Source organism: Melanaphis sacchari, unplaced genomic scaffold (assembly GCF_002803265.2).
Source record: "Melanaphis sacchari strain LSU unplaced genomic scaffold, SCAv2.0 Contig0_pilon_pilon, whole genome shotgun sequence".
Taxonomy (NCBI): domain Eukaryota; kingdom Metazoa; phylum Arthropoda; class Insecta; order Hemiptera; family Aphididae; genus Melanaphis; species Melanaphis sacchari.
In genome coordinates this window covers 20,225,792-20,252,224 of record NW_020270366.1, presented here as the reverse complement: position 1 = coordinate 20,252,224, position 26,433 = coordinate 20,225,792, and the positions used below count along the sequence as shown (strand labels likewise).

Below are 26,433 nucleotides of genomic sequence, written 5' to 3'. Positions count from 1 at the left end.
GAATTATCATATAATCTATTTAGTGATTAAATAGATAAATAATTGGAAAGAACTATACAAAGTACCTATGTTTATATAGTTACCGACACAGTTGGCGTAGGCATATATTAGTAAAAAATTAGGGTGAGAAAATTTTTTTATAAAATACCACATATCACCTTTACCCCATCGACTTCTGTGATACATTATTCGTTTTTATATGACTTGCAAAAGTACCAAAATTAATTTAAATTTTCAAGCTACGATAGCCAATAATATCATTATCAAAAAATAACCCTTAATATACTTACCGAATGCCGCAATTTTCAAAAGAAAACATGAATAAACCCTCTTCTTTAAATAATCCTCAGCCTTTTCGTAAACCGGCTTGCCTCTCCGGTTATGGTGCCCCTCAAGCTGTCAAACCTCGGCTTCAACGTGGTGGTCGTGAGACAAGTACAAAATAGTAGAAAAAATCACCGCACCTGATGAGAGAAGGGGCTCCGAGCCCCTGACGGCTCATGTCATCAAAAATCAAAAAGATACGGGCCCTAAGACCCAGTGATGGTGGTTCATAGACGACCTGGGAAGGTAAGGTGATTGGTAAATACCGAACCAACCCGTTCCTCCGTGGCACGCTAGCGCACATCGCTAACATACGGTCCACGTGAAGGTAGGCGAGAGCTATAAACCCCGAGTAGATGTACGTCGTGTTCTCTAGAACATCACTAAACTATTATTTTAACTGTAGTTTGAAAACTTATTATTATTATTATTATTAACGTTATCTTTCAAAATCAAAAAATTTAGTCACCATAATGATTTGATTTTTTGGAGTAAGCCCTGCTTCCGCGGGTCCCCACATTTGCGCTGGGTTCTGTGCAGGTGCATCGGTTGCATTACCCTTACGCAGACCTTGATAACAATGTTTATTAAAATAAACTTATTAAGAATAACAGACTATCACCTATAATCATGAAGGCAAGGAATTAATAGGAGTTTGCATGTTTGTTAATAATCATTCAAAACATAGCTAAATATTAAATATAGAAATTTGTTTTTTAATACTAGAAGTTTAAAGCAATAATTTTTGTTTTGTATATTTTGCATATTTTACTCTTTTTTTCTTGTAGGCGCTTATTTTTTTATATTTGTATTTTAATTTTTAACTACCTACATATTTCACATATTTTATTTAAAAAAAAAAAAATAATAATATGTGACTTAGAAAATAATATTTAATACGTAGGTACTATACAATATTTCATATTAATTTTCTAAAAATTGATAAAATAGATTAAATTATTAAAATGTTCAAATATAAATAATTAAATAATTTATCTACCATGTGTTTTCCCAATTATTTGTATGTTGTGAAAAACATAGCCGATAAGGAATGGAATACTCTAAATGGCGAATGCCGGAATGCCGATTACAGTTAGACGTCAGTTGATGTCAATTCGTCCGCTGTATCGTATTTGTTTTCGTCTGGCTAATAAAGCTACTATAATATTCTAGACCAAGTACACTTTGTAGTAAAAATTAAATTAAAAACACCTTATTTAATAATAAATAAATTTATAATTTTTGATTTTTTAATTAAAAATAAAATATTTTTAAGAACATATATTATAATTTTTAAGGTCATAAATGCATACATATTTTCAGGTTTTTTAGAGCATGAAGTCTCTAACCCTAGTAATCACTAACTAGTAACTATAATACTTACTAGGAGACGGGAAATCGTTCTTATTTAGTTCTCTTTTATCCTTTCTTATTTCTTAGACTACCTATACCTACTAATTGTTTTAAGTTCTTTGTTAGTTATATTAATTATAAACTTGTGAATTGTGATAATACTTGTATAATTAATATTGTTTTTCATCTTTAATCTTTATTATAAATAATAATTAATATTTCATAAGCAAGTCAAGTTTTATTTTTAGCATTCAGCAGAGCGCAAGGCTACGATCGAGTTAGAGCATTTTTATGTGGTTATTTCGTCATATTATGTAAGTAACAAAATACCACAATATTTGTAATCAATACTTACTCTACATTTTTGGGTCATAGTAATATATTTTATGTTAATTTGAAATAGAGTCATTGTGTGGTTTCACTTTTTTTTTTACGTTTTTCATCCAGTTAAGGATTGCAATTATGTATTCGAGTAAAGCGAAAAGCTAACTAACATTTAATTTAATAGGAACTTTTTTAAGTTGACTAAACTACTGTACTTTAAAGTAATCATCGAAAGAAAAGCTCGACTCCATCACAATGCTAGTGGTGCCCGTCATACAGACACATGTTTGCTTAATGCTTACACACGCCTCGCTACGTCAAATGTGGTCAGGTTCATCTCACTATAGATTGCTTGAAGTTGCGTAAATTACTGGCTAAGTGCGCTCCATGTTCTGGAACAGGTAAGTACTGCTAATTTTAAAGGCTGCCCATCGTTTAAACCAGTGTTTCTCAACCTGGGGGTCGCCAACTTATTGATTTGGATCGCTAACGTATGATTTAAAATTCAAATACAAAAATACAAAAATGTAAAAGCTCAAATAATAAAATCAGGTAATGAAAAAATAAAGTCATTAAATATAAAACACTGTATCGTGTACACTACTATTATAGTAATTAATAATAATCTATGCGAGTACACAAAAAAGAATATATGTAGGAGTCGCTAAAAATTGAAATTCAAAAAGGAGGTTACCACAGTAAAAAGGTTGAGAAACGCTGGTTTAAACATTTCAAATTGTCTAGCAATAAGAAACCATCACTCCGTTCAAACAGAAAAATTTGGACATTTCCAAGGTCTCCGTCAACAAGGCTCAAGAAGCTCATGTTCAACCTCGAACTAAATCGTCAAAATCTTATGCTTAAGTCGTTACTACTATCGTTCTCTATCATAGAAATCGTCACAACTATGAAAGGTATCGCAATTTATTTCTAATTTAAATTCTTCAATTAGTCCTAATTAATTTCCCTCCTAACCGAGATTTTACATTAAAACGTTTATCTCTATAGTTAATATTTCACTTACTAATTTATTATTCAATTATTATTCATTATATTCGTATATTTTGTTATTGTGCAAACAATCAATGGACAATGAAATAGAGAAATGAATTTAATTTGTTCTGTGGTAATGTGGTATTGACTACTGACCACTGTTTTATTATGGTCGTAGATACAACTGGTGGTTATTGACTACGATTTAAAATAATAAACCTATTTTATCTATCTAAGGTAGGTATATCGTGGTATTGTGGTATTGAACTAGCCAGTGGTACGATGAGTTGCCTATAGTCCACACAACAATACAAGTCATAAACTTTTTTGACTTTTTCCACGGATATAAAAGAACTTTTATCCGTGACTATTACACAAACTAAATTGTTTTAATAGTAATACAGAGTCTGCAGTCTGTATCACGCATTTCGATACCTATGGGAATTTTGTAGCCATTTTATATTTTTGTGGTGAAAGTTAATTCCATTAAGTGTAACATAAAGGAACCTAATATAACGTAAGGAAACCTTATATTTCACTTCGTGGTGTATTTAGTTAGTTATTTAGTGTTTACTAATCCAAAAACCTATTAGTTTTCTCGGAAAGTGATAAAAAAGAAAAAAATTTCTTGTTAACTGCTATAAATTTAAAATAGATACTCCTGAAAAAAATCTTGTGTTAATACGAATTACTCTTCGATAGAAATCTAACACAAATTTGGATTTTGTGAATATTTAGCACGCCATTTATATAAATGTGCAAGTTATTTAGTTTTAAAATTTATACAACACTCCTTGCTCCACAAAATTTAAAAAGATACATGGAATAGACCACCAACAAGTATTGCTATTTTCCCTCATTCGATAGTAAAATCTAAAATTATTGAATTTCTTTTTTCGTTAATATTTAGCTCACATGTCTTCCTAAAGTTTTCTCAGTAAAAATGATCATTAAATTTGAGAAATTTTACTTATTCAAATATTTATTTTACTATTTTTGTTTATTTCCAAGTCTAATTTTGAAATTTGCTAGGTATTTCTTCCTCAGCAAAATTAAAAATAGTTAAAAAATAGCTTTTATAGTTGTTGGGATATTGGGAATAAATAATAAATTATATGCAAACAAATTTTGAAAACGTTAATTTTTATCAGGAAATTGATGGCAAGTTGTAATTTTGGCCTTTTCTGTTTAATTTTGATTTTACGGAGAAAGAATTGTCGTGTTAATTTTAAAACTAATCTTGCAAAAAATGTTTGCAAGTGGTGGTGTGCTAAATATTTACAATATTATGCTCTTGTTAAAGAAAATACTTATGGATGAACCATGGACATCCTCTTAAGAATATAGATACAATAAATAAATTATACAACAATTAAAAACAAAATTACTATAAATGAATATATTTTAAGAAAATAAATCTTATACAACATATGTCAGTAAATATAATTTGTAAAGTAAAAATATATAATATAAAAAATAAAAAAACATAATAAACAAATATCATCCATGCTGTGAGCATAATTTACAACTATTAGGAATTTAAACAAATTTATTCATATAAGTTATGTAATAAATAATTAAAGATAAAACAGGTCAATAAAAAATAAAAAATTAAATTATAATAATTTAATTACATATCAGCAGTATCTAATCTATTTAACATTAATAAACTAATCAATAAATTCTAAAATTCTGAACTGAGCAAAGAATTCTTTTTGATAATAACCATTATTGATCCTGGTATTTCAGGTTCAAAAAACCTGAAAGATAAATTTGACCAAATCTTATTGAATTCTATTAACTATTAACTAATATTTAAATATTCCATCATACATTAATCGTCTATCTTGAAGTCTTTTTATAACAACTGGTTTAATTCGAGCTATACCCTTGGGACTATGTTTTCCACGGCCTGTAATAATGGTTAGTTGTCTACCTCTATTCCATCCATTAGGTTTTTTCAAATTTGATATATGATTGTCTAAATATATGTCTAATGCTATAATAGCATCTGAAACCTAACAAAATACGATATGTAACACACTTTATTTAGACAAATATATACTGAACTAGCATTACTGTTAAATTGTGCAAATCTAAGGAAGTAGCATTCTCATTTTGTTTAACCATATCTAACACAGCATTGGTTTTGGCAAGTATTTCACTTTGTTTAACAATGTCAGCCTATGAAATTAACATAATTAAATTATTTTATTTATAGCTTTTCAAAAAAAAAAGTTTAAGGTATATAATTACTCTTTCTAAATAATGTGCAGTGACTGAAGGATGTTGTTTTGTACTTAATGATCGGTTAGCTTTTTGTAAAAGCTGTTGTCTCTTGAGTGAAAGTTCTAGAGCTACTTTAGTATAATCTTGATCACTATTGGACTCGTTATGATTTATTACATTAACACAACTTTTTTCATTTTCCTGTGATGGCATTTTTACAAAGTATAAAATAGAATAAAACATAAAATATATTTTTTAAATAAATGTGATCATATCATTATCACATGAGACACATGTATACATATATATTATGTATATTAACTAATATTGATTCATGTGTAATGAACATTTATTACTTGAATGGTTGGATTGTCTTGGTTTAACAAACATTTAAATCCAGATGCTTCACTTAGAAATTCATTTGCTTCCTAAAAATATATTTTTTTAATTTTAATGCATAATACTTATATTCTGTATTCATTTATTTACATGAAATTTATAATTTTTGGCACGTAAAACATTTAAAACATGCGTAGAATTAATATGCTTAAATTTCTCCAACAGCAATTTTTTTGTTAAAACCGCAGAAAATGTGAATTCTCCCTGTAAATACAAATTTTAATTTCTCATTAATTATGACAAAGATTTAAACATAATTTATTTCTAAATTAAAAACTTACATTAAAGGAATTTGAACTACTAGAACATTCTTCTGGAGATTCTTCTTGTAGTTTTCTAGCCAAAGTTTCATCTAACAATATCAATACATATTTAATAATAAATAAAATTATTAATTTGATAAAATGTTAGGGATTAGAAGATAATTTAATATTCTTTTTTCCTAGAATTTTTTGTTACAAAAATTGTTTCTTTGACTTTCCAAAAAAAAAAAATTAGGTCTATTTAAAATAACTAAATATTAAATAATTGTTTGCTAAAAGTTGTGGAAATATCCAAACAGTCTTATTTATAATAGTACATTTTAATAGATTGGGGAGGGATGGGATTAATGGGTTTTGAATAGTTGTTGACAATTTATTATCACAACATTATTAAAAGTATAAATATATCATTCTTTAAAAAAAAAACACAAAATAAATCAACGGTTAAAGTAATTTAAGAATTAAGCAATTATTTAGTCTCGCAATGTATTTTATTCATACACCAAAATTGAAATTAGATTACATCATCATAGACTTCCAAGGAAACTATTAATCCAAACAAGAAATCTAATATTTAATATTCCATTTTTGCTATGTATAATCAAGACTAAGTATTAAAATAATTTTTTTTTATAAATATTAAATATTAACATAATGATTATTGAAAGTAATTCATACAATCTTTATTTTATTTATCCTTGGCGGCATTTAACAAACAAATAAAATGCATTATAAAATAATTAATGTGATTATTATTAAAACATAGTATTTAATTAATTATGTATATAATATAAAATATTTTTTTATACTCATACCAATTAAAATATATAAAATTAACAATAATTTGGTACCTTGTAAAATAGCATCTTGATTACAAACATCTAAAGGAGTATTTGCAATCAAATAATAATAAAGTTCTTCAGCCAATTTTTCAGGTAATTTCACTGGCATTAATAATGTATTTTGATCTAAAAACAAAATTATTCAATTGAAATATAACTTTTTTTTAGAAAATTAAAATACACGTTGTACATACTAAAATTAGGAGAAAAATCGCCAAAATAGTCACATAATTGAGCAAGTACACTTCTATCCATAACTAATTGAACAAAGTTTTCCTCGTGATCTTTTTCAATGCTCTCAGATTTTGGAAGAATAAAATTGGTACTATCTATAGCATTTTGATTTTCTTTAAATTTTTTTATCTTTAAAACATGTTCAGAGTATAATGAATCATCAAATGTAAATTTATTCTCAATATCTTTTCTTAAACCATCATCAACAACTTTAAAAGTTTTTTGTAATTTTTTATCGATGACTTTTTTCCCGTGTTTTTTTTTTTTACTATCAGTTTCTTCAATGATACTATTTACTGCTTTTGATTGTGAATTTAGTAGAGAATCAAACAAATTATTATCTTGCTCATTATTTTGATTTAAAAGTTCAATGGAGTTTTGAAATTGAACATTTTCAATAAGATTATTTTCTTCATACTCAATAAAACTGCACAATTGTTGTTTCGACATATCATATCTAGATTCTACTAACATATCTAAAATCCAATCAATATTTCCTTCACATTTTTCAAATAATTCAATTATTAATGAAGAAATATTTTCTGGTAATTGTTCACAAAGTTTATTCAAATTTAGTTTAGGCATATTACCTTTAAGGTCATTAGTTGTTGTACCTTTATCTAATTTTCCACAAAGCATATTCAAAATAATCATATTTCCTTCATTAATATCTCTGTTTCTTCCAAAAACAATATAACTACTATACTCTTCTTCAGGTATTTCATTCAGAACTTCCATAAATAAAAAATCATTTTCAGATGTATTAACAGATTTATTGACATAATTTGATGCTTCTTCCATAGATGATTGAGATTCTTCCTCTATATCAGAAATTTCTAGGGATAGGTTTTCAAATTCATTGTCCTCTTGAATGTATTGTTCCTCTTGTGTTGTACTAGTTGTAGGAATCAAAGTGTTTTCATTGCTATTGTTACAAATGGTAGATTCTTTATTATTATTATTATTTTGTTTTTTTGAAACGCACATGTCTTTAAAATCCTCAATAATCTCAATTTGTAATTCATTTACTATATCTCTCTGGTCTATGAGATTTTCACAAAGCTGATAATTTTTAACTTTGTTTGATACTATTGGTGGCTGGGTTTTCTTGTTATATTTTAATTTAAATCTAGATAACAAACTATCAACAGTAATATTATGATCATATCGACGAAGCGAAGAACTTATAACATCATAAGATATTGAATGTGTATTTCTTTTGGTCAACTCTATTGCATCCCATGCCCATTCAGTACTAGGTTCAACAATTTCAATCCAATATCCATTATTTATAGCCACTTTAGCATATTTTTCCATTTCCCAAGCTTCACAATTTGTATTGTCAATAATAACTGGAGTAACTTCTAATTCAATAGCTTTTTGGAATTTTTGAAATGCCCAATTATGAGCATCAGTTAATTTTTGACGATTAAAATTATATTTCCCATTACTTTTATTAATAAAAAACTTATCTGCGCTAAAAATAAAGTCATCAATTTTAGCGTTTTTATAGCACAAATTCAAAATATTAGTCGCTTGATATGATTTTCCACTGCCTGGACATCCTCTCATAATTACTACTACTTTGAAGTGTTTTGATACCAAGTATAAGATTTTATTTATAGGTGTTTCAGTTTTAGATAAACATTCCCAATTAATTTTAGAAATATTGGAATTAGAAGTTGTAGGAGATTGAAATGCTATTTCAGTGGATAGTAAATGTAGATTTTGTTTAGGATCAGGAATATTTGTAATTTCAATAAGATCTCGATATGCCAATAACACTGAAAAAAATTTAGAAAAACAAATTATAAATCTTAAACCATTTTATTTTAATATATTATCTTAGTTATTGTTATTGAGAAAAATAATTGCTATAAATTAATCTTTAATAAATCATCATTAGGGCTAGTTATGACTTTAAAATGACTGAAATAATTATGCATTATAATAATAAAAATTAAAAAATACTTATTATTAAAAAATGTATTTAAAAAAATATGTTTATTATAAATGTAGAATCGATATACAAGACATAGTTAAAAATTTGATTCAATACCTAGATAATATTTATAAATTATAATAAAAAGTTATGGAAACAAACATTTATTTTTCATGAATTAGTAAGTAACGGTATGAGTGATCGGTAAGAAAAATACAAATATTAATTGATGTTTTATGTTTGGGGGTAAAAAAAAACTATTAGGGTAATTAAATTTTTTTTGGAAAGTAGTAATGATAATCTCCCTAATAACATAGTCTTCTTAAAGATGGAAAACTAATGGAGTGACGTGTTCTTAAATACATATTTCAACATTTACAAACCTAAGTTATATTTTGTACTTTTCCTATCATAAACCATTACTTGCAATTATTTGTTAATATAAATAAATAAACCTCAAGATTAAGATGTATGATCTTATGTTTTACCCACAAAGGAAAAACAAAAGTTGGTTTTATAGTTTAATTTAATATAAATTATATTAAATAGATAAAATAAAACAATCAAAATAATATTTTAGGTACAGCAAATCTATTAACAATTAAGTTTTTTTAAATTATTTGCATAACTTACTTTTGTATCATAAATGGCCAAAAATGCGTTTAAAAATGAAAAAAATGAGTCAAATATACAAAATATGCAATAAGTTTTTAAAATGCCTATATTATTATGAAACATTTTGTATATTTTTGTATATTACATTAAGATAAACCAACTCCTAAAAATCCCTATTTTTAGTTATTTTATTAAGTTATATTAATAATTTCATAGTTAAATAACTGCTGAATAAATTCAATGTTTGAATTAAAATATTAAAGCATACCTAATAGAAAAAAAGTAAACTTTTTTTTTAGTTTTAAATAAATAATTGATAATAAATTTTACTTATTAAAAATTTAAATTTACTTTTAATTTAATTAAAAAAGTTTTAAAAATTCATTATATAAACATTATATTCAAATATGTCAAATCTTTATTATCTGTAATTAATATTTGAAGGCTGAGTGGAAACAGTTTCTTTAGAGCTTTAATTTAAAACCATAAATTAAAAATGAAATAACAGACATAAGAAAATAGAATGGGATTTTTTAATTGCTTAGGTGAATTAAAATCTAGATTTAATTTATTTTTAGATATTAATTTCATGTTTACAATGTATTACATGTCTCAATTAGTTTAACATTGAAACTTTAATTTAAGTAAAAATAAAATACCTAATAGATAAACATTGATTTATAAAACAAATTTAACAAATATTATAACATTTACATAATAGATATGTTAGAATACAAGTTAATATTATCTAAAAAAAATTATACTAACTATAACAAAAGTAATATTTAAAACTTACAATCATTATTTCGACTTTCTATAACCATTTCAATGACATCATGATCAACTTGGTCAGTAAATAATTTAAATAAATCTTCTCTAGTGTTTAAACAACTCCAACTCATGTTTTTTTTATAATTTGTCATCTAAAAACAAAAAAATATGTATAAAATGTATAACTTTTATACAAATTAATATAAACATTACTAGAATTAATGTTTAAATATAAATAGAATACAAAGATAAAAAATTCCTACTATTCTGTATTATATTAAAATATTATTATATGAATCTTCTTTCGTAGATTGCTTATTAACTTTAAATTTTTAATTATTTATAATTTTATTGATCTTTAAACACAAATATTACCTTGTAAATTATCACAAAAATAGAATAAATTAATTACAATTATCATACTTTTGTCTAGGGTAAACCTTGTTCCTTTGATTGTAGAGTGTTTATTAATGCAATCTGAAGTTTGAATTTACTATTGACATTTAGTTAAATAGTTTAACATTTTAAAATTTGTAACAATCAGTCTTTAATAGAGTCATTTAAGATGATGAAATTAATTAAAGTAATATAAAATATTTGGACCTACCTATTGATAAGAGATATGTGATAAATGATAACTCGCAACACGTGTCAACGTTGTAAGAACTATAGAGATTTTTAAAAATTACCCAATAAAAATAAACTAATTAGTAATTATTTTAAAATTTAAACTATGCTAAGAATCATAGGCGTGACTAGACTTCATTTACAGAGGCAGCATATTAACTAAACGCCCCAAATTTTTTTTTTTTATATTCGAATTTTCCTTAACAATCATAATAATTAAATGGTCTAGACTCTTGATCATAAAATTATTTGGGATAAGTGTTATTAATATAATAATTATTAGAAAATTATTTTATAAAACTATTTATAAAACTAAGCCATTTATTATATTATTAATATAACGCAGGAGTGCAGGACATTAAAAATTTACAAGGAATATATTTATACAATATGCATATATACATATAACATATATATTATTATTAAAGAGCAAGTCTTCTTTTTTGTGAAAAAGTTTTAAATTCATCAATAATGTCATCTATATCTATGTCAGATACTAATTTTTGCTCAATGAATAAAAATAGCAATGCGTTAAGTCGCTCTTGTCCCATAGTGCTTCTTAATTTATTTTTTATAATAGCCAATTTAGCTGCCTCTATTAATTTAATTTTTTTTTTTATTTCGATCTTTAGCAGCTCCTCCCAATTGTTTTTTATTATTTTTAAAAACATCCATGATACGGCTATACGAGTATACGAGTATAATGATTACAATAAATTTATAACTTTAAAGTTTAAATTACATTAATACTACTCAGCGAAATAAATAACAGAAATACTAAATAATATTATTATGTATGAACATGAAACAATATTATACGTGTGTGCGATGCGTGTTTCAGTGTTTGTCGCGGACATAAAATATTATATCTGTGTCCTGTGGTGTTTGTTAATTCTATCGAAAATATTATACATGGGAATTTTCAATATACCTCTATTAATGCATTCTAATAATTTTATTTTTACACACATTACGATTAGTCTTATTTTTATATCTATACGCTCCAAACCTGTAATTCCTCGGAAGAAGTAATGCGCAAGCAGTCCACTCCGGCCCACTGGGTCATTGGTTTAAACAATATAATATGAACTGATTACAGTTTACGATTCTTTTTATATTAGAATAATATGTTAATATGTTATAGTTATATACAAATATTGCATTTTTAGCAAGGGAAAAACAATATAAAATATCTAATTGAAATAATATTATAATATTTTTCATTTCATAAATTAAGTGCAAATCATTGACCTTTTTAGATATTACAGAGGCAGCACAAGCAGCTCCTGCTGCCCCCGTAGTCACGCCTATGCTAAGAATCAAGACGATTTACCTTGCTATGAAATTACGAATTTTAGATTATTTATACGTTAATATACCTAAATAAATAATTACAAAAATTTATTTAGTTTTTTATTTATTAATACGTCGTAGTAAATTAATTAATTTAAATAAAACTATTTATATTTACAATTGTATTGGTGTATACCAGTAGTTTTCAACCTTTTTAACGATGTAGCACACTTCTTCTACAACATTTTTGCGGCACAATAATTCATAATATAATACGTGAAGCATATATTTTTATATATAACACATATGTATATATACATATATATACAACATTAATTCCATCAATATATTTATCGCGGCACACTTCAAAGGCGCTCGCGGCACACCAGTGTGCCGCGACACACCGATTGAAAAACACTGGTGTACACTGTATACGTGTAATATTACCTATTATTTACATGTAATGTTATAATTATTAAAAAAAAAAAATCTGATAATAAATTGTTTTTATTGGTGTCTTTGATTAATACTTTGTGAAAAAATTGATGTATACTGTATATAGCACTGGTTTCCAAATTGGTGGGCGTGTACACATTGCTGGGGAGGCTCAAGTAGTTATTACGAAGTACAATTTTTATTGATTAAATTATTTTTATTTTAAAACTTAGAAAAAAAAATATCAATTTTTTACAATTTAGAGGAGGAGGGGCGAGACTTTCGAAAATCTACAAAAGGGCGTAGATTAGGAGAGGTTGGAAACCACTGCTGTATAGCATTGGTTAATACGGGGTTTTTTTTAAATGTTATTTTTAAATGAAATAATATATAACGCGTATCAGGTTGACACAATAAGGATATGAGCTATGAGTAGAGAAACATGAATATATAATTTTTAAGAAGGAAGCCACGCAATGTTAATACACTTTCAATTTTCAATCAGTAGTGTACCTACTACCTAATCTATGTGGGAGGGAGTTATATATATTTTCACCCCTTTCTTAAAACAAAAAATTACTTACTTGAAAAAAGGTAACGTCACAGCTACAATAATTGTAATATTGGACATAGGAATTGAGCGATTTTATACTTGTAAAATATGATATTGAAACATATAAAATAATAATTGGTTTTGTTATTTTTTCGTAACTTAAAAACGAATAACTGTAGGTAGGTACTATTGATAATTTCACCAATTATTTTTCATATAATATGCTAACATGTTCATAAAAAATTTTTGATTTATTTGTAGCTTTTGTTTTCAATTATTAGTATAAAATAATTTTTATTACAGATCAAAAAGCATGAACAACTAATATAAAAGGTTCCTTATAAGTTTTTTTTTAAAGTTAATTAAATTAAATTAAGATAAGCTATAAAATTTATGATTTATTTGTTCGATAGGACAGGTACCTTCATCATTATTGAAGCATTCTGTAGTCTGTACTCTGTACTCTGCACTCTGCAGTGTTTGTTCAATATTGAAGTATCGATATTTATTTATATTAAACAAGAAACAACAATGCAATACAATATAATTATATTATATTGCGTTTTTGTTTCTAAATATTGCGTTGTAAATTTTTAAATGTTGAGTGACAGATATTTCGATTTATTCAACTGTTGAAACTGTTAACAATATCGGTAGTTTGGTATTATGTACAACAACATTTTGCTTACTTTTTTATTACTGTTATATTGATAACTGATAATTCTGATTTCTGTTTGGTGTTTACTGATTAGTGATTAGTTTTCTCGTGCTATCAAAAGTTAGAATGTCGGCCGTTCGGTAGTTTGATGTTTTCCTTTACACTTAATTTCGAAATAATTTTTTATTGGAATATTGTTAATTTTTAATAGATTAATCGAACATGGTTGTTTCTAGTTTTGATGAAAAATTGTATATGATTTTTTAAATACAATATTTAATTATGAACGGTGAAATGAATAACAACGAAATTGCTTTACCGCTACATTACCAACAGATTATTCAAGCTATAAATATTGAACCATATTTGAACCATGTGGAAAATATTTTCAAAACACCTCTTGGGTAATTTTAATTAAAAATATATTTTTTTAAATTTGTACTTTATTAAATGTAGTATGTATTGTATTGTTGTTAATGCTTACCTAGTAGTTAGTACTGATATAGTGTCATAATTAAAGTTCATAATAAATTCGATTTGTTTTGTGACCAAAGTAATAATAAACTGAAGACTAACAAAATTTAAATATTTGATATTTATGTTTAGTAATAATTTATTTATATTGTATTTTCAGAGAAGATTCTAGCGATACTGATTTAGATGGTGATTTTAGTGATCTTGAAACTTCAGAAGGTAAGTTTTCTTTTTTGTTCTTTACTTAAAAACCTTTAAATAACTTGTTATACCTAGTATAGGTATTAGATGAATCTAATGTTTCTTGTCTCTGGAAAATAAAAGATTTGCTTTTTTTACAAATGTCAAAAAAAAAAAAAACAACAAGAAATTGTCTTATAGATTTATTCCAATACAAAAAATCCCCATTAGTTATTAAACATATTTAGTGTAGATTGTTATTAGTTAAATAATTATTAATTTGTAAATTTTAGAACTTGTTGCTGATCGTTCTCGTTATTACAATTTATCAAATGTTGGTGATGACCGTTTATGGCTACAAAATCTTCTTTTGGATAATGACGATTCAGATGATCCTGACGATGTAGTAACAGAAGAAGATCTACATATTATGATACAGCTACACTTATACAAAAAAAAATTTCAAAAACAATTTCTTTCTGCTAAAAATGTAAATAATTTCATGTATATAATTTATATAATTTACTTAACCAATTTATATTTCTATTGACAACTTTTATTAATCTTTAAAGTACAAAATTATTTATTTAAATTTAACATTAAGACCAAGACTTATAAATAAAAAAATAAAAACAATTTTCATTTATTTTTCGATTAAATTTACTAATTTAGTTTTTGGTAGTTATTTTTATAAATGTGTACATCAATAAGATTTGAGAAATTTAGAAGACATTATACAAAAGGTGTAATTGGAGAGAATAAGGAATATTAGGTTTCGAGGTTAATAGGTTAATATATTTAAAAATTGTCTTGCAATTGATCATTTATATTAATTTTTATTTGATATTTATGAATTATAAAATTTTTTTAAATCCCAATATTTTAATTTTTGACCTTTAATATGTTAAAGTTTCTATAAAGTTGATAATATTAAAAGTTTTTTTTATCAGTATTTAATACTAATTGATAAAATAGTAACATGTCTTGGTTTGTATTATTTATTATTCTTAATTACAGAAAAAATCGTTGCCGGTATTATAGTTCTGGTTTATTGTCTAATTTTGATAAATATCAAACCAGAACTGAAAAAAAAAAACCTATTCAAAAGACAAAACCTACTACTGTTAAACATAAACACAAGGTATATTAAATAAATTACATAAAAGTACAGACAAATATATGTACAATATATAATTTTTTTCTCTGTATAGAATTCTGAAAATGAAAAAAAACTTGCTAAAAGGAAAACACGGTCATTAAGTCCTACTGCCAAGACATTAAAACTTGAAAAGAAAAAAGCACTCTTGGAAGCAAAAACAGCTCAAGTTATATTTATGAAAAGGAAGAAATTATGGTTACATATGGCTAAAAAAGAAATGGGAAAAGTAAAAGATTATTATATTTTATTTTTATTGAAAATGAAAAAATAATTTTTTTTTTAATATTTACAGATACATAGAATGAAAAATAACAATCATAAAGAAATACTAATAACTTGTCGCCGTACTGCTCAGTCTTGTATGAAGCATCTGCGCCAAAAAGCTATTCAAGTAATTTATTTTGTAGTTTTTATTTTTACCATCTTTTCACTATGATAGGTAATGTATTGAAAAATATAATGAGAGGTGTTGTTACGCTTTTTAACTGATTTACTAGAAGTTCATTTTTTATTTATATTTATTTACTTATTCAGATATCAATTATATAATATACTTTATGTGACAGTTGGGGTAAATATCTTAATGATTCCAGACTTGGTTATAATTTCTAAATAACTTTTGTAAACTTATTATGAATTGGGATTATATGTGGGTTAGCACTCCATGGGAACAATTAGTGGGTGTGTACTTATTTTAAATAGTTATTTCATAGAAAAAAAATTTAATGTCACTACTAATAGTTGAAAGATTTAAATGAGTTAATACTTTCCCCAGTCTCATTTCATATAAAAAAAAAAAATGTATATTCATCTAAAATCATGTAAAAATGTCATTATTCATGTGTATGAATATATCATTAAATTATTATATGTTTAGAGTCAAAAAAATATGAAAGAAAATGTATGGCGTGCAAAACGTTTAACACGTGAAATGTTAACCTATTGGAAACGATATGATCGAAATGAACGTGAGACTCGTAAAAAACAAGAAAAAGAAGCAGAAGAACAAAGAAAAATGGATGTAGAGCTAATGGAAGTAAATATAATTTTGATTTATAATAATTTGTTTAACAATTTGAAACATGATATTTAATCATTTTACTTGTGTATGTTAAATTAAATAAATTTAGGCAAAACGTCAGCAGAGAAAATTAAATTTCCTAATTACTCAAACAGAGTTGTACGCTCATTTTATGTCAAAAAAACTTGGGCAGAGTTCTGCTGAAGAACAACTTCGAATTCTAAATCAATTAGATGAAGAAAAAATACCTAGATTGATGCATATTGAAAATTATAACAGGTTAACATAATTACTACTCATATTAACTGTAGTTGATTGAATATTTGAATACAAAATTTATTACTTAGTTTTTAATAATAAGCATTAGATTGTAATCATGAAAAAAATATATTATTCTTTACTTATTTTATTTTAAGCTATAATAATAATAGTTAATTATTTATATAATTTTAAATAAAAATATTTAATATGCCACTTATTAAATTTTTTATCATTAAAAGTTCTATTATATTCATGTTTACAATAGTGAAATATATAAGGATAAAGCATTACAAAATACTCAAAAAGCATTAGATGCTCATGAACGGCAGTCAAACGAATTTGATGATCCAGATTTTAAAATAAATATGCCTCCTCCTAATGAAGAAAGACCACAGCCAACAATATTTCAAGGGAATTTGAAACATTATCAATTAAAAGGAATGAATTGGCTTGCAAACCTTTATGATCAAGTACATTTTTTTTTTTTCCTAAAAAAAATTAATGATGACAGTAGTAAATATTAATTTTTCAATTACAGGGAATAAATGGAATATTAGCAGATGAAATGGGTCTAGGAAAAACTGTACAATCTATTGCATTTTTATGTCACATTGCAGAAACATATCGTGAGTGAACTATTTAAAGAAAGAAAAACTAAATAACACATTGTTATTTTGATGTCATAGGTGTATGGGGTCCATTTTTAATTGTATCTCCGTCATCTACACTCCACAATTGGCAGCAAGAAATAGCAAGATTTGTTCCTACATTTAAAGTTGTCCCATACTGGGGAAACCCACAGGTATTTTTACTGATATGAAATAATATTTCTTTAAAATAACTTTATTAAATGCAAAGTTGTTACTTACGGTTTTATAATTTTTTTCATTACTGAACAAAATTTAGAGTGATTTTATTGAAAAATTTCAAAATATGTAAAGTTAGTTGGGTATTATTTTAATTAGAATGGTTTAAATTAGGGCTAGGCATTCTTTTTGCACTTTCGAGTCATATTCAAAAAATAATAAAGTTTTATGGACTAAAATTAAAATGTTTATTAATATGTATAAGTATTGCAGTACAAAATATTATTTATTATAGAATTTATTGTTAAATATTTTTTTCTATTTCCATTTTGAGATAGTGTCTGCTCTAAGTACATGATCTATCATGATAAAACACATCTAAGAGTGTGTTCAAGTTGAAAACTAAAAAAAAATTGTATTATAATATATTATATCTTATTGATAAACAGAGACACAATAAATCATCATTACAGTTATAAAATCTGTAAATATAGTTAATTATAAAAAGTATTTAAATCAATTATAATTTTATAATTTTGGATTCGGCTAAATATTGCTTATTATAGCTGCTGATTATTAACTACTGATTTAAATTGTGTACATTTCTTATATGATTCCAATAGTTTATTCTATACATATATATATTGAGGTATAAATTACATTTTCTAGTTATAACTTTATGGGCTATGAATTTTGTAGAAAAAAATTATTATAATATTAATAACATAAAGTGTCCATTGTCAAATTATATTACCTTAAGTTTATTTTTTGATTATCTTACCTTTGTAGGAAAGAAAAATTTTAAGACAATTCTGGGACCAAAAAGGATTACATACACAAGAAGCTAGTTTTCATGTAGTTATAACAAGTTATCAATTGATTGTAAGCGATTTTAAATATTTTAATCGTATTAAATGGCAATATTTGGTTCTTGATGAAGCTCAAGCTATCAAAAGTACCAACAGGTATTAAAGTTTTTTTTTTTTTATTGAAAATTAGAAATTATTTATTATTAAAAATATAATTTTGTGTATAGTGTTCGTTGGAAACTATTGTTAACATTTAGATGCCGTAATCGTTTGTTATTAACTGGTACACCAGTACAGAATAGTATGGCTGAACTTTGGGCCTTGTTACATTTTATTATGCCAACAATGTTTGATTCTCATGATGAATTCACTGAATGGTTTTCTAAAGATATTGAGAGTCATGCAGAAAACAAAACAGGCATTGATGAAAGTAAAAACATAATCTTCATTTATAATAAATTATATTTAATGTGCTACAACTATATTAAATAATTCTGAAATAATTGAACTAATGTAGAGTAAAATAATTGATATTTTTATGTATAAATCTTTTGTTTAGAACATTTATCAAGATTGCATTTGATTTTAAAACCATTCATGTTACGTAGAATAAAAAAGGATGTTGAAAATGAGTTGTCTGACAAAATTGAAATATTGATGTACTGTCCACTTACTTCTCGCCAAAAAATGTTATATTCTGGTAATAAAATTAATATTCAATTAGTGAGATAACTGTTATTTAATTGCTTATTTTTAGCTTTAAGGAAAAAGATTCGTATTGAAGATCTATTACATTCAGCTGGTTCATACCAATCTTCGCCCAATGTGACATCAAATTTAATGAACTTAGTAATGCAATTTAGAAAAGTTAGTATTTTTAGTTTCTATTATAAATCATTAAAGTATAGTAGTATAAGTTACAGTATTTTTTTTAGGTTTGCAATCATCCAGAATTATTTGAAAGACGAGAAGCTAGATCACCTTTTTTTTTCTGTCCTACAGAATATATTGTTCCTAGAATGATTTATTTTGAAAACTCAGTTAAATATAACTTTTTGAGTAAACAACATCTACTTGCTAATAAATTTTTTGTATTTAATGTTGAACAAATCCATTATAGCTGTTTTTCAAAAAATCTTGGTAAATATTGAACTTATTTAAATAAAATACATAAAATATTCATGTTTTTTAGTACAAAGTTTTTGACTAATTTTTATTTATAGATAAATCACAGAGATGTAATATGTTTTGCTTTAGTAGACTTTTAAAAATGTCAGCTACTGAACTTTTTCAGATAACAAATGGTGGACTATTTTACAGGTAATATATGTATAAGTCGAGGTTAACCAGTAACTAATAATTCTCATTGTTTTCAGAATACTTTATATTTTGATACAACAAAAAATGGATAACTTAATTGGTGAGAAAAATTGTTGGGATAAAAACAGTGTATTATGGCCATTTATTGAACAACGCGTACCAGAGCCGTTTAAATTTATTACTCCGATTGTAAACACATGTACTATTACTCATACTACTCATTTTCATCATCATATGAATGAGACAATGGAACACAAATTACATCGCCTTAAAAGAGTAAAATTCAGTGGATCATTTTAGTTAATACTAGTATTTTAATGCTTGATTAAAATAATTAAAATGTTTAGGCGGATTCTGGTATGAATATAACAATGGAAAACATTTGTGTTGAAAACATATCATTGAATAACTATAATCCTAGACCGTCACAAATATATGAATGTCAACCAACACAACTTCCTCCATTTATATACTTTTATTGTCCAAAAGTGACAACAAAAGCACGTCAATTGTGGGTTCCTGGTAGTAGATCAGCTGCATATATCTGGCAACGACATGAAACTTGTGACTCTATTGAAGGACATAATTTAATATATAATGGTGATTCAAGTTTTAGTCATACTCAATGGTCATGTGAAAACATAGGAGGTATAAATGCTTTAAAGCCTCAAAATGGATGGTCCAACATTAGTATACCAGGTAGTGAATGAATATTGAAGTATTTTAATCTTAATAACTGTAAATAATATTTTTTTTTTTTAGATAAACAAAGTTTGGTTACTGACTGTGGAAAATTGAAAATTTTGGATAGTTTACTAACAAAATTAAAACAAGAAAATCATAGAGTCCTAATTTATTCACAGATGACAAGAATGATTGATATTTTAGAGGCAATTTAAAGAATTTGATTTGTGTTTATTATTTTTTTTTTTAATGCATAATTTTTGCTTTATAGGAATATATGTGGTATAAAAAATTAAGGTATATGAGACTTGATGGTTCATCCAAAATATCTGAAAGAAGAGACATGGTTGCTGACTTTCAAAATCGGTAAATATTAAATAGTGTTTACTAGGTTTATAAATTATTATTATTTATTTTCCTATTACAAAAAAAAAAAAAAAATCATCAATATATATTTTACTTTGTAAAAAATGCTTATTAAATTTTAAATTAAAATAATTATGTTGATTTAAATTTATTATTATTATTTAGGTCTGACATTTTTGTATTTTTATTGAGTACGAGAGCAGGAGGACTTGGAATAAATTTGACTGCTGCTGATACTGTTATTTTTTATGATAGTGATTGGAATCCTACTGTTGATCAACAAGCAATGGATAGAGCTCATAGGCTTGGTCAAACCAAACAGGTTAGATCTATTTATAAATATATATTAAGTAATAATAATAATAATGATATAAAATGTTTTATATTATGTTATTCTAGGTTACTGTGTATAGGCTAATAACCCAGAACTCTATTGAAGAACGAATACTACAGAGAGCTAAAGAAAAAAGTGAAGTATGTAAATTAATGTAATTTATACTTTTTATGATAAACAATATTGCTGACAAATTTTTCACTAAAACTGTTAATAGATACAAAGAATGGTTATTAGTGGTGGTAATCTAAAACCTGATACCTTAAAACCGAAAGAAGTTGTTTCGTTACTTTTAGATGATGATGAAATTGAAAGCAAATGTAAGAACAAAAAAAATTATTTTATCTACATTTAAAATAATTTTTATCAAAACTTCTTTAGATCGTCAAAAACAAGAAGAAAAGAGACTACTAGAAGAAACAAGAGCTGAAGGATTCAAAGAAAAAGATCGAAAACGAAAAATAGATGTTAGTAAAATTGAAAGTTCTCCAAAAATAAAAAAGACTGAAGATGTATCAACTATTGATGATTTTGTATTGAGTCCTCGTAGTGAGGTAACTTTGTTTTACAATTTAAATAAAAGCTTATTTTATACGTATGATTGTATAATCACTTTTTTTTGTTCAAATACCAAATGTTTACAGAGTAGTTTTGCTCATGAAGAAACTGGCAGTGAAACGACAATTGAACATGATGATTCACCTACAAAACCATCTCCAAGTAAATTGAATAAATAATATAAGCTATTAAAATGTTTATGTAATAATTTATTATTTATTTAAGAAACACCTACATCAATTACTAAACGAGGTAGAACAATTCGTGGGAATCGTACACCAGTAAAATCCAGTAGTTTCGGTAAATATCTTAACTTTCATGTAATTGTATCCAATCATATCAATACTTAAATAGCTACTTGTTTTTAAATGTTTTAGCGTCTGGGGATGATAGTTCTAAAAAAAAAAAAGTGAGCCCATCAAAACGTGCAAGTCGTACAAATCAGAAGACACCTGTTTTGACAAACTCATGTTTTAAAAGCTCTCCAAAAAAATCCTAATTTATTATAAACTTCACGAACAAAATTACTATAGTTGCTGTTTTTGATTTTTTTCATTGTTAGTTTTGTTACTTATAAGTGAGATTGATATAGCTTACAAATAAATAAATTTACTAATTACTAACTAGTAATTTTCAAGAGTTATGTAAGTGAGATTATAATATATTTAATTTATAATTGATTTAGCAATAAATAATAATAGACTGTTTGTAAAAAAATAACTTCTGATCAATATAATATTGTACATAATTTGTAAGTTAAATAATATATACTTTTATAGATGTTTGAATTCCATTCTAGTATTTTTACACAGTTTATCTGCTTTATTTCATGTCTCCATTTTTATGAGTATTTACAGAAAAAATAAACATCCTGTTCGACTCGTTATTATATACACGTTATTATCAAACCATAATATGTAAGTGCATTTGTTAATCGTGATCCTTGAATGTTAATACTGGACACAGCACCTCAGTGAAATGAACAATGTTGTTTGGAATCTATTGATATAAAAATTTGTTATCATTCAATAGACAAACTATTCACCGCAGACCATTGAGAAGATTATGCGGTTTGTCAAATTCATGTAAGAATAATTAATGTTATATTTCGTTTTTAAGCCTTCATGCGATAGTAAAATAATATTTAACCGGAAAAATGTCCGTCATTATGGTGTACCTTAAGTTATCTGATCTCGACGCCGTGAGATCGTAGTTTTGAAATACTACAAAATTGTACTTAACAATAATGGTTTTGAAATTGTATTATAATATTATTGTTATAACCATGAGTACCGATAAATCAAACCAGTTAATAGATATATAAGAAATAAGAACTATAATTTTTTGTATAGTAAGGGATAGAAAATATAACTATTTAAATATATATTTTTTAAACAATTATTACAGTGTACTTGGATCACTACATAATGTGTACCTATATATATTATGTTTACAATAATAATTTTGTGTAATAATATAATTTTTTTTTTTTTTTTTGTGTAGGATCGAATACCATGCAAATACTTCGATAAACAAAACAAATGAATAATTTATACTTAACCAAATTATATGGTGTAATATGCTTCACAAAATTAAAGTTAAACATGAAAATGCAAAAATAAATTGGCCCAGTTGATTGATAAGATAAAAAAAAATGTCTTAGAAAGACCTGAACGGGCTAAGGACACCACTTCAGTCGCGTCTTGGATCGCCGTGTTACGGCTGCTCTTAAAGTCGGTCGGGTTTAAATCGTTTATTTGTATTGGTTTCGAATGAAACAAATAATGTTGTAGTAAATTTATTATTACACGACAAAGAAATGTTTCCCAAAGACGAAAATTGACGACTATACTATAAATAGCTATAGGTACGTACTATAATCAATTTTATTATTCTCATTGCTGTCCGGCGTGCGTGTTGAACCTTTTTCACGATTGTAATAGGACATACAGAGTTAAGAATACATCAGTGCATCACGCACATTATTACATTATAGGGTTGTCGTTATTCAAATTGCATAATGTAGGACAACTTTTTTTTACTAAAAATTTATTCCACAAGCCATATAATTTAATAAAAAATGTAAAACAAAATGTGTGTATATTAACAAAACTGTGAACTTAACATTTTTTATTTATGTCATGTTTGTTAAATTTTTAATTTGTACTTTTGAGTTTTTAACTTAGAGAATTTAACTTAATATAAGTCTCTATATAAGATACTATGTAGATAAGTTAATACCTATTAAAGTTATTATCAAAATATTTTTTAATTACATATTTACCACATTATGATGAAAAAAAATAAAAATAAAAATTTTAAATTATATTGTATATAGTACATAATATAAATACGCTCATATTATATTATTATGGGATATTTGTTACCTTAATTTAATTTTAAATTGGTATAGATACCTATATCATAGAATAAAATTAAATTAAGAAATTATAATTATCTTTCTCATGTAGATTATAGGTATCTAAGTCATAATTAATTTAGACGTTTTATCACAGTTTATAATAGTAGAAGAAAATTAACTTTTATAACACATTATTATTATACAGAGTTATAACAAAATCCAAGAAGATCACGATTAAAAGTATTGTTTATAATAATACATGAGTCACTAGTTTACAAAATGACAAAAACGATAAGATATAACTTCATAAAAAAATGTAAGTAGGTATTTTTTTCATGACTTTAAACTAAAAAGTCTAAAGGTCTATGCATTGAAATATAGGATTGTCCTAAATAAAATTTGAAGCGTCGTCTTACAATTATTATGTAAATATATGTCTGCCCTGCCCAATATTATAAGTCGGTTGATAACTACACATTTTAAGTGAGTACCTATCAAAGTTTAGTTCTAACTCAGTGACTCATGAAAGTATTCTATATTCTAGTTTTACTAAATAAAGTTAAAAAACTTGATTTTAGTTATAAAAATATTGTTAATGTCACTATAAAAATGCCATTAAAAAATGTACGAGATATAAAAGTGTTCACAAGAGTGGATTTATTGGAACAAACTCAAAAACATCCGAACAAGTTCATATCCAACGATTGGGTAAGGTTCGTTTGATTAGTAGCGTAGTTTGTAAAAGGGACTGTAAGGATGCAGCTTCTCCTTCCCAAAATTCAAAATTTTAAAATTATTTTCAGTTTTTTGCAAATACTCGTATATTATGTGTATAAGACATAACTATGTAATAAAATTGTATAATTGTATGCAAATTGAATTTATAAGTGATCCTAGTTTATAGTTAAGTCTCCTATTTAACAGATTATCTACTTTTACCTAAAAAAGCAAAATTCTGGCCACTATTTGCTACTTTATTACATTATTCTTTAACGAGTACCATAAGTGCAGTAATTTTAGGTTTAGAAAACTCTATGTCCATTGTTGTATAATGCATAATATGTCATTTTTTATTAATTTTATAGGATTATACACGCATTGATTCATCATCATTATTTCAATAAGATCAATTATCGCCCACTTCACAATATAATAGATGTTTGCAGTAGTCAGTTTGATAGCAGTAAGACAGAAAGAACTAGCCGTTTGAAAAAAAGAAGTTAAATTTTTTAATGGAAGCAGGATACTGAATAATATGATGTTTATGTGGTACACTTAAACATTTAAAAAATCAGAGTTCGATCAGACGCGCACAATCGGAAGGATAAATTTAAGGCCATGATCGTGGTCAATGACTTGTCTTGTATACACCTAATATAACAAGACTTGTTTTCTCGATTATCTTTAATGATCAAAGAAAAAAAAACTAAATGTTCATTATGCAATGAAGTCTAATTAATAATAAATATCTTCTCATTGAATGCAGAAAAAATAGAAGCTTGCGCAGCTGAAGTCAAGCAAAATATTTTTGAGTTCCTCTACCAATCCCAAGCTAGGACAAAATGACGTATTTAACATACGAATGCTAAAATACATAAAAGTAATTAAAATTGATAAATGATTGTGAAAATAAACATCTTGTAAACACTTGTAAACCATAAAACAACATTTATTAATATCGTATTATAACTTTAGTATTTAATTATTATAAGACAAAAAAAAAAAAAAAAAATAAAAATTTTTGTCATCCAATGACTAATTTTCCAAAGCTTATACTTAATAAAAGATAATACAGCGCCACAAGACTACACGTATAATAACGCCTAATATAATGTACGTATACTAATGCAACGACCACCACTGGGCAGCACACGCACAGTTAAAAACAAAAGAACATCTGAAAAATGCAGAAAAATGTTGTTGCGGTATGTATCTATAATTAAGCGTGAAATGTACATTATATATTGTGCATATATTATGATATGTACAATATACAATATACACGTATGTAATGTAGGTACTTATGCACAATATTAAGATTATTTTTATTTTTTTTACGTAATGATATACGTTATAAGATATGCAATCAATCACGTCATAAGGCACAAATTCCAATGTAAATCTACGGAGTGTTTTTTTAATTTTCTTTTAATTAATATTATTATTTTGTTGAAGAAAAAAAATGTTAAAAATTTGGCGATAAAAAAAAAAAAACGAAAAAGATACAATATAAATAAATAATAA

At 25.4% G+C, this 26,433-nt stretch overlaps 2 protein-coding genes across 6 annotated transcripts; one reads left to right on the top strand and one right to left on the bottom strand.

The window, feature by feature from the left end:
* Positions 1-1,883: 1,883 nt before the first annotated feature.
* On the top strand, positions 1,884-22,546 carry LOC112599334 (chromatin-remodeling ATPase INO80). Of its 2 annotated transcripts, none has more exons than XM_025346198.1 (31): positions 1,884-1,991; positions 2,186-2,402; positions 2,797-2,915; positions 14,092-14,259; positions 14,490-14,548; positions 14,803-14,999; positions 15,528-15,650; positions 15,721-15,894; positions 15,961-16,059; positions 16,546-16,704; positions 16,799-16,968; positions 17,216-17,420; positions 17,489-17,576; positions 17,637-17,752; positions 18,546-18,721; positions 18,793-18,995; positions 19,125-19,265; positions 19,323-19,432; positions 19,501-19,705; positions 19,789-19,885; positions 19,942-20,161; positions 20,233-20,584; positions 20,648-20,775; positions 20,841-20,935; positions 21,101-21,257; positions 21,335-21,409; positions 21,487-21,589; positions 21,651-21,823; positions 21,914-21,989; positions 22,053-22,127; positions 22,205-22,326. In XM_025346198.1, exons 4-31 carry the CDS (start codon positions 14,138-14,140, stop codon positions 22,324-22,326), a joined length of 4,020 nt encoding a protein of 1,339 aa, XP_025201983.1. In that variant the 5' UTR covers positions 1,884-1,991; positions 2,186-2,402; positions 2,797-2,915; positions 14,092-14,137. The 2 variants fall into 2 exon arrangements, with proteins under 2 accessions (XP_025201983.1, XP_025201993.1); XM_025346208.1 differs by having other exon boundaries at positions 1,885-1,991; positions 2,776-2,915; positions 22,205-22,546.
* On the bottom strand, positions 4,615-13,737 carry LOC112599346 (NEDD4-binding protein 2). 4 transcript variants are annotated; one of them, XM_025346220.1, is made up of 11 exons: positions 13,620-13,737; positions 10,315-10,441; positions 6,922-8,745; positions 6,737-6,853; positions 5,904-5,974; positions 5,713-5,826; positions 5,580-5,651; positions 5,251-5,424; positions 5,074-5,178; positions 4,828-5,012; positions 4,615-4,754 (listed from the first exon to the last, which is right to left on the bottom strand). In XM_025346220.1, the coding sequence occupies exons 1-11, from the start codon at positions 13,626-13,628 to the stop codon at positions 4,679-4,681; spliced, it is 2,874 nt and encodes a 957-aa protein (XP_025202005.1). In that variant the 5' UTR covers positions 13,629-13,737; the 3' UTR covers positions 4,615-4,678. The 4 variants fall into 4 exon arrangements, with proteins under 4 accessions (XP_025202005.1, XP_025202022.1, XP_025202030.1 ...); XM_025346237.1 differs by lacking the exon at positions 13,620-13,737 and adding an exon at positions 13,229-13,311; XM_025346245.1 differs by lacking the exon at positions 13,620-13,737 and adding an exon at positions 10,665-10,884.
* Positions 22,547-26,433: the final 3,887 nt, after the last annotated feature.

Coding starts and splice junctions, on each gene's coding strand:
- LOC112599346 (XM_025346220.1), bottom strand. Junction 5,652..5,712: donor CCAAAAATTATAAATTTCAT/GTAAATAAATGA, acceptor ATATATTTTTAG/GAAGCAAATGAATTTCTAAG. Junction 5,013..5,073: donor TAGATTTGCACAATTTAACA/GTAATGCTAGTT, acceptor GTATTTTGTTAG/GTTTCAGATGCTATTATAGC.
- LOC112599334 (XM_025346208.1), top strand. CDS start 14,138: ATGAACGGTGAAATGAATAACAACGAAATTGCTTTACCGCTACATTAC. Junction 14,260..14,489: donor ATTTTCAAAACACCTCTTGG/GTAATTTTAATT, acceptor TTGTATTTTCAG/AGAAGATTCTAGCGATACTG. Junction 21,410..21,486: donor GAGCTAAAGAAAAAAGTGAA/GTATGTAAATTA, acceptor AACTGTTAATAG/ATACAAAGAATGGTTATTAG.